The 8177-nt window shown below is 60.7% G+C and overlaps 1 protein-coding gene across 1 annotated transcript; it reads left to right on the plus strand.

Annotated features, from left to right (window-relative positions):
- The first annotated feature begins 2717 nt into the window (after positions 1–2717).
- Positions 2718–3632, plus strand: LOC132542609 (uncharacterized). Its single transcript, XM_060205115.1, has one exon. It carries the CDS (start codon positions 2718–2720, stop codon positions 3630–3632), a length of 915 nt encoding a protein of 304 aa, XP_060061098.1.
- The last annotated feature ends 4545 nt before the right edge of the window (positions 3633–8177 follow it).

Here is an 8177-nt window from a genome sequence, read left to right on the forward strand (position 1 = left end):
CAGCTCCCTTGGCCTCTGGTTCCCAGTTTCCTCCTCAGAGGCTCCAGGAGTAGCGTCCTGACTTCTGAAAATTCTTACAGCAGCTTCTCCACCCAGCCCCAAGCTCCATTCTTCCTGAAATATGTCCCCTGTCATGATGACCTGGCCTGGGGGCACCGCCCCCTCCAGGCAGGCCGCAAGGAGCAGGGGAAGCCGCTGCCCCTCCTGAGCCAAGCAGACCCCAGAGCAAGGGGCTCGCAGTCACCCCACAGGTCAGCCTCTCAGCCACCCCTCACTCCAGCCAGGAAGCTCAGGGCTGTGTGCACAGGTGGGTGGCCGCGGGGGGGGGGGGGGGGGGGAGGGATGCCAGGACCCAGGCTCCAGGACCCCATCCCTTATGGACACCCTCCACCTCACCTCACGGAGCCTGTCTGAACCCAGCCTGGCTGGGGCAGCCCCAGGACGCAGCGGTCACTCTGACAAGTGTCCCCCATGCCACTGGTTGCCTGTAACTCGGGTCTGAGCTCAGGTGTGCAGGGAAGGAGACTACCAAGGGAGACCGGGCTTGTCAGGGGATTGGAAGGGAAACAAAGGCATGGACAATGCAGAGGAGACCTTCTCCAGGCAGGCGCCCTGGCTTGCTCCCTTAGCAGAGCCTAGATTTAATTCTTAAAGCAGTTGACTGTGAACCATAAATGGGGGGGGGGGGGACCAGCAACTGCAAGGGAGCCAGTGTGGAAGCAGAGACCCCTGTCCTCACCCCTTGGGGGGACCCACTCCCTTGATGAGTGCCTACTCCTGGGCTTCCCTGCCCCCTTCAGACCCACACAAGTCCCTGCTGGCTTGGTTGTTGGAGAGGGCAAAAGACCGCCCCCCCCCCCATATAAACTCCCGGAATTCTTGAATTATCAGAACTGACCAGGAGTCCTGAGGGGTCAAGCTTTTTGTTGGGGGGGGGCAACCTGGGGGTCACATCTGCTGGCCTCTGTCTTCCAGGCCTGGTTATCCTGAAGGGGCGCCTGCCCCCCCACTGCCACCTCCACGCCCCTCCCATTGTGACTTCCTGAGCCCCCAGCTTCTCTTTCTCTGCTCACAGCAAACTTGCCAGGGGGGGTTCTGCACCCCAAAACAGCCAGACAAACGCACAGGACAGACTCATGGAGACCCCAGGTCCTTAGGACAACTCCCCCCTCTCCCCAAACACTGCCAATCTCCCTCAGAAAGTAATGTTTGTTTCTTTAAAAGGGAGGCACAGTCCCATGGGGACCCGGAGTTGATGGGACAGACCCCCCCCCCACCCCAGCAGAGTTCCATGCCCACCCCCTTTCAGCACCTCTGCACATCAGTGCAAATGTGGCCGCACCCCCCAACTCAGGAGGTGCCCCCAGCCCGACTCACTCCTGGTGGGGAGCAGGGGGGGCGGTCTCCTGGCTCTCAGCAGGGCTGGGGGGTGCAGTGGTCAGAGACGGACAGGGAGGGCTCAGCCGGGAGTCCGGCCCACACCGGCCATGGGGGACACTCCCTCCTGCCTGGAGCGGGGTGGGGAGGCCACCGGGTGGGAGGCGGGACCCGGGGTGCTCCTGCCCCGGTGCTGCCCCCCCCCCCAGGCTCACAGGCCGGACACGGGGGCGGCGAGGGGCGGCGAGGGGCCGGTGTCCCGGGCAGGAAGCGGAGCCCGCCAGGCTGGAAGCAGAGCCCCGGGCAGGCGCCGGGAAGCCGGTCTCGCAGACAAAGGCCGGGCACGCGGCGGTCCCCGTCCCCCTGTCCCCCTGTCCCCCTGTCCCTGTCCCCCTGTCCCGTCCCCCTGTCCCGTCCCCCTGTCCCCTGTTCCCTGTCCCCCTGTCCCTGTCCCGTCCCCCTGTCCCCCTGTCCCCCTGTCCCCCTGTCCCTGTGCCGTCCCCCGGCCCCCTCCTCACCTCGCTCGCCCTCCATCGCCGCGCTCCCCGCTCTGCAGCCGCGTCCCCGCCCTCCCGGGACCTGCCCCGCTCCCTCCCGCGCCCCCACCCGGGGACCCACCCCGGGGACACGCCTTCCCGACCCCGCGCCGGGCCGCCAGGGAGGCGGGGGGCGGCCCATTGTCCTGCGCGCTGCCCGGGTGCGGGGCGGTGTGCGGGGCGCGCCCGCTGGGACCCAGCACCCCAAGGACCCGGGGGGGGGACCCGCGCCCTGCATTCTCCTCCGCGCGGCCGGCCAGCGGGCCCATCCCGCCGGGTGTCACGGCGGGTTCGAGCCCCGGGGTGCCCTGGGGGGAGCCGGACCCGCGCCCCCAGCCCCGAGACCCGCGGCCGCACTCACTGGGGCTCAGGAAGCACTCGGCCAGCCTTCGGAAGCAGCTGGCGCGGGCGGCGGGTCCATCTTCCATGTCGGGGTGCGGGGCCGGGGTCCGGGACGCGGAGCGGCGTCGCCTGCAGCGGCGGAGAGGAAGAGCCGCCACCGCCACCGCCGCCGCCGCCGCCGCGGGACTGCAGGGGGGCCGCTCCCGGGCCGCTCCCGCCCCCCGCCCCCGCCCCCGCCCCCGCCCCCGCCGCCGCCCCGCAGCCGCGCCCCACCTCCCGCGGCCGAGCTGGGGCCGGGGGGCGGCGGGCGGGCGGCGGGAGGGGCCCCCGGCGGGCGTGGCCTGCGGGTGCGGGCGGGGGGCCGGGTGCGGGGCTGGCGCTCGAACCTCCAGGCCCCGCCCCGCACCGCGGCCTCTGCCCCGGGCCCCCGCCCGCACCCGCGCTCACGCCGGCCGCCCCGGAATGGAGGGGGGGCGCCGCAGTGTCGCTGCCGCCCGAGAGGAGGAGCCGCCGGCGCTGCGGAGACGCCCACTGGCCGCGCCCCGCGCCCCGCGCCCCGCGCCCCGCGCCCCGCGCCTGCACCGCACTCCCGCCCAGCAGCCCGAGCCCCACACCCCGCGCCCGCATCGCAGCCAGAGCCCCGCGCCCAGCATCCCCGTGTCCGCACCGCAGCCAGAGCCCCACACCCCGCACCCCACGCCCCGTGTCTGCACCGCACCCTGCGCCCAGCAGCCCGAGCCCCACACCACGCGCCCCGCGCCCGCACCGCAGCCAGAGCCCCACACCCCGCACCCCGTGTCCGCACCGCAGCCAGAGCCCCGCACTCCGCACCCCACGACCCGTGTCCGCACCGCACCCTGCGCCCAGCAGCCCGAGCCCCACACCCCGCGCCCCATGTCCCCGTGTCCGCACCGCAGCCAGAGTCCCGCACCCCGCACCCCACGCCCCGTGTCTGCACTGCAGCCTGCGCCAAGCAGCTCGAGCCCCACACCCCGTGTCCGCAACGCACCCCGCGACCCGCGCCCTGAGACCCGCATCAGCACTCCGCCCCGCGCATCAAATCCTGAACCCCGCGCCCACACTCAGCTCCCCCAGCCCCGCATCCCGCACCCCATATCCCCAGCCCCGCATTCAAACTCCACACCCCGATCGCAGCACGCACAATCCGTACCCCAAAACCCGCATCCACACCCCAAACCTCGTATCCACACCCTGGAGCCCCAGCCCCGCATCAGATCCCACACCGCACCACGCACCCCAGGGTGTGTCGGGCCACGTGGCACCGGGGCCCACGACGCTCTGGCAGCCAGGGGCCAGGGCGGTGGAGAGGGGCCCCCAGGGGCAGCCGTGTGGCACCCTGAGTGTCCGTCACCCTGAGTGTCTGTCTGCGCCCCATGCGGTGGGCTGTCTTCCCACCCACTCGGGCTGGGAGACCCCAGGTCCCTGCGCTCAGTTCCACAGCAACCGCCCCGTGGTCACCTAGACTTCCTGGGCTGCCGGCTCCCCAGCTCAGGGATCCCCCTCCAGCTCCGGCCCCCCATCGTCCAGCTCCACCCCGCATCGTCCAGCTCCAGGTGACCCCCCCAACACAGATGGGAAGCGCCTGGTGTGGGTGCTGGAGCGGGGCGCACAGACATGGGGCTCAGTGCGGCGGGGCCCCCAGGTGAAGCCCCCCAAAACCCGAGGGGACCTTGCGCCAGGGCCCCAAGGACGGTGGCCTGGGACTGCGGCTCTAGGGTCTCCTAGCTGCGCCTGGATTTGCGGATTGGGGGCACACAGCGGTTCCGCACAAACACCGCGCGGGAAGGGCCTTTGTGGGTTAGCACCAAGCTGGGCGCCCCCCAACTCCACTCCCATCAGGGCTGGGGCTGCAGCTTTGGGGTGCACGCAGCTGCCAAGCGTCCAAGCCACGCGCCCAGCGCTGCCTGATGGGAACGTGACTCTGGGGACCCCGACCTTTCGGGTCCTGCTTTTGCATTGTTTGGGGCTCTCGGTTTTTTGTTTGTTTTGTTTGGGTGGGGAAGTGTTTTTTGAGCATCAGTAACAGAATGCGGTGCCTGCCGCCTGGTCTCCGAAGCCGCCTCCTGCAGCCTTCTCCTTAGTCTGTCACTTGGCCGCTGAGGGCTGGTCAGAGGGAAGGGTCCAGGGACCTGGGTCCCCGCCTTCTCTCCGGGTTTGGGGGAGCCCCCTAACTCCGACAGCCTTTGCAATCCGTTCTTTGACGCTGGGAACGTTTTCTCCATCGCATTATCTGGAATTGAGTGATTTTGCAGTTGCAAGAAAGTACACGTTTTACCTGAATTTGTGGGGAGCAAAACGGGCACAAAAGAGTTCAAACAGTACTTCTGAACTGTAATCATCTATTCAGACCGCAAGCTGAGGATCTCCACTGGCCTTCATCTCCTGCCCTGTCTCCTCTCATTGCTGAACTGGACCCAATGCCCCCAACCGATTAAAAGCGGCAAAGGGGTGTCAGGGAGATCACCGGGTGATGCAAAGCGCCCTTGAAACTGAAGACTGAAATGACAGACCAGCAGGCAGGGGAACAGGCACGCTCCCTGCTCAGGCTGGGACGCCCGCCCGGGTTCTGCTCTCCTGAGCCATGCTCCGCCTTAGAGACAAGAGGGTGCCAAGGAACCCGTGTGACCGACCGCCACCCAGTCCATCCTCAGAGCCCCCACACCACACCACACCACGGGGCAAGTCACCCTGTTATAAGTTAGAGTGGCCTTGTGTCCAGGGCAGCTGAAGAAACTATTCTTAAAGCTGTCTCCCTGAGAGGAGAGAGAGACAGAAAGAAGGTGGCCTCCCCTCACCTTCTCCAGCTAAGCTTAGTGAAGGAAAAGCCAGCCACCTTACAAAGACTCCACACTCAGGATTAACAAATGGACAGGGGACACCAGTAAAGCTGTCAGGAAATAAACACCTGAAAAAGAGAGAAAGCACCCCTCCCCCCTCTCCCTCTTCTCCCCCTCCCCTCTCCTTCCCCTCCTTCTCCCCCTCCCTCACCCTCCCTCTCTCCCTCTCTCTCCCCCTCTCCCTCTCACCCCTCCTCTCCCCCTCCCCCTTCCCTTCTCCCTCCCCCTCTCCCTCTCTCCCCTCTGTCCCAGAAAAAAGAGCAAAAAGAGTTTTCTATCAACGTGGAAGCCTTGCTTTGGGTGACTTTCCCGCAGCCCTGAGTATCTGAATTCTCCACACATCTTTCCACATGGGGTTCCTGTTAGCTCTAGAATTTTATTTACGTACAGAGGAAATACAGTGCTATCTTACTGGTCATTATCCAGCTTAACTGAGACTTGCCAGAAAGCATTTTGAAAACACAGGTCAAAGGAGAGTAGGACACATTTTGAGAGGATGGTTCTCCTTTCTTATAAACTCATGGACTTATAAACTCATGGCGCACACGGCTGAGAGCACACGTTACAGTGTGCAAGGACCCGGGTTCAAGCCCTGGTCCCCACCTGCAGGGGGGAAGCTTCAAGAGTGGTGGAGCAGGGCTGCAGGTGTCTCTCTGTCTCTCTCCCTCTCTATCTCACCCTCTCCTCTCTCAATTTCTCTGTCACTATCCAATAATAAATAAATAAAGATTTAAGCAGTAAATACATAAAATCATGAATCAGGGGCCACGTGGTGGCACACATGGTTGAGTGCACATGTTACAATGCGCAAGAACCCGGGTTCAAGCTTCTGTTCCCCACCTGCAGGGGGAGCTTCATGAGCGGTGAAGCAGGTCTGCAGGTGTCTGTCTTTCTCTCCTCCTCTCTGTCTTCCTCTCCTCTCTCCATTTCTCTCTGTCGTATCCAACACAATGACATCAATAACAACAACAATAATAACCACAACAACAACAGGGTAACAAAAAGGAATAAATAAATAAATATTGAAAAAGAAAGTATTTTGCAGAACCACGGTGCTGTCCCCTCAATCCGTGAGTTTCATTCCTAAAGGGCTAGACAGTGATTCAATCATAAGCTAGCTAAGTTAGTCCCTGAGCTAAACTATATGTTGCTAATTTATAATAACCAGATTGAGAACTGGACATATAAAAAACCATCTGTTTTGTTTTGACTTTGCCCTCAGGAATTTATTATTATTGTTTTTTTCTGAGCTCACTATGTATTTTAAATGCCCTTGAAATCAAAATCAAGGTGGAAATAATGTCCTTTTGTATAGACATCATCTGTAGAGATGGGTTTCATATTTAACCAGTCTTTTATTTATTATTTTTATATTTATTTCTGACACAAGTCTCCTTGTTGGGGCTCAGTGCCTGCACTATGAATTCATGGCTTTCAGTAGCCAACTTTTCTTTTTTTTTTTTCTTTCTATTTTATTCAATAGGACAAAGAGAAATTGAGGAGGGGGGAGTAGAGAGGGAGACAGACACCTGCAGAGACACCTTCACCACTCATGAAGCTTCCCCCCTGCAGATGGGGAGCTGGGGACTCGAACCGGGATCCTTATGCTGACCCTTGCACTCTGCGCCACCTGTGCTTAACCCGCTGTGCTACCGCCTGACTCCCACAGAAGACTTTCATGTCGGAGGCTCAGACGTCCCAGGTTCAATCCCCAGCACCAGCATTAGCCAGAGCTGAGCAAGGCTCTGGTCTCTCTCCCTCTCTCTCTCTCCCTCACTTTCTCTCTCTCCCTCTCTCTCTCTCTCTCCCTCTCTCCCTCTCCCTCTCCCTCTCTCTTTCTCTCTTTCATTAAAAATAAATAAGCAGATATGAAAGTGGCACACCAGCTAAGTACACACACTACCATGCACAAGGACCCAGGTTCAAGTCCCTGCTCCCCACTTGCAGGGGGGAAGCTTCATGAGGTGTGAAACAGGTCTGCAGGGGTCTCTCTCCCTCTCTGCTTCCCCCTCCCCTCAATTTCTCTCTATCCTATTAAATAAAACAGAAAGGAAAAAGAGAAAAAAGAAAAGTTGGCCACTGGAAACCATGGATTCATAGTGTAGGCACTGAGCCCCACCGAGGAAACTCGTGTCAGAAAGAAAGAAATAAAATATTTAAAATAAAGAATGAGACTGGGGTGGCACACCTGGCTGAGTGCACATGTCACAGGGCACAAGGACCCCAGCCCCCACCTGCAGGAGGAAAGCATCAGGAGTGGTGAAGCAGGGCTGCAGGTGTCTCTCCGTCTCTCTCCCTCTCTATCTCCCCTTCTTGATTTCTGACTGTCTCTATCCAATAAATAAATAAAGATAATAAATTATTTTAAAAGTGAGACTCCGTTGTGAAGCAGGTGACTCTCCCCATGCAGAGCTCCCTCCCCACCTGGCTGAGCCTGTCTTTCCGGCCTCTTCTCCCTCCCTCTAGTCCGTCAACACCCCCCCCCCCAACATCCATTCATGTGCCTGTGCTGGCTTGCTCATGAGTCCCTGCGTGTGGCGCTCACCACGCGCCCCCCCCCCCCCCCCCCCGCCAGCCTGGATCCCAGCAGGTGAACAGCTCTGGGTCTCCCACCAGCCAGCAGCCTGCAAGCCAGCTGGTCCCAACAGAGCTGCTGCTGAGGTGAGAGGAAGGCCCTCATAGATGCGATCCTGGCCACTCCTACAATAAGGGCCAAAGCAACTGAGTCAAGAAAAATACTGTTATAAACCCGCCCACTGGGGAGCCGAGCCGTGCGGTGGGGCACCTGGTCAAGCCCGCACATGACAGCACCGTGCCAGGTCCCAGGTTCAAGCCCCTGGACCCCACCTGCTGGGGGAAAGCTTCACAAGGGGTGAAGCAGGGCTGTTGGTGATTCTCTGACTCTCTTTCTCCCTTTTCTCAATTTCTCTCTGTCTCTATCCAATAATAAATAAATAAATTAAATAAATTAAATATTTCCCAAAAAGGATAAACTAGTCTAAAAAAATAAAATAATAAACTGGAAAGACCAGTCTTAAAAAATAAACCAAAATCATAAAAAAAA

The sequence above is a fragment of the Erinaceus europaeus genome, chromosome 13 (genome assembly GCF_950295315.1).
Source record: "Erinaceus europaeus chromosome 13, mEriEur2.1, whole genome shotgun sequence".
Taxonomy (NCBI): Eukaryota; Metazoa; Chordata; class Mammalia; order Eulipotyphla; family Erinaceidae; genus Erinaceus; species Erinaceus europaeus.

Coding starts and splice junctions, on each gene's coding strand:
- LOC132542609 (XM_060205115.1), top strand. CDS start 2,718: ATGGAGGGGGGGCGCCGCAGTGTCGCTGCCGCCCGAGAGGAGGAGCCG.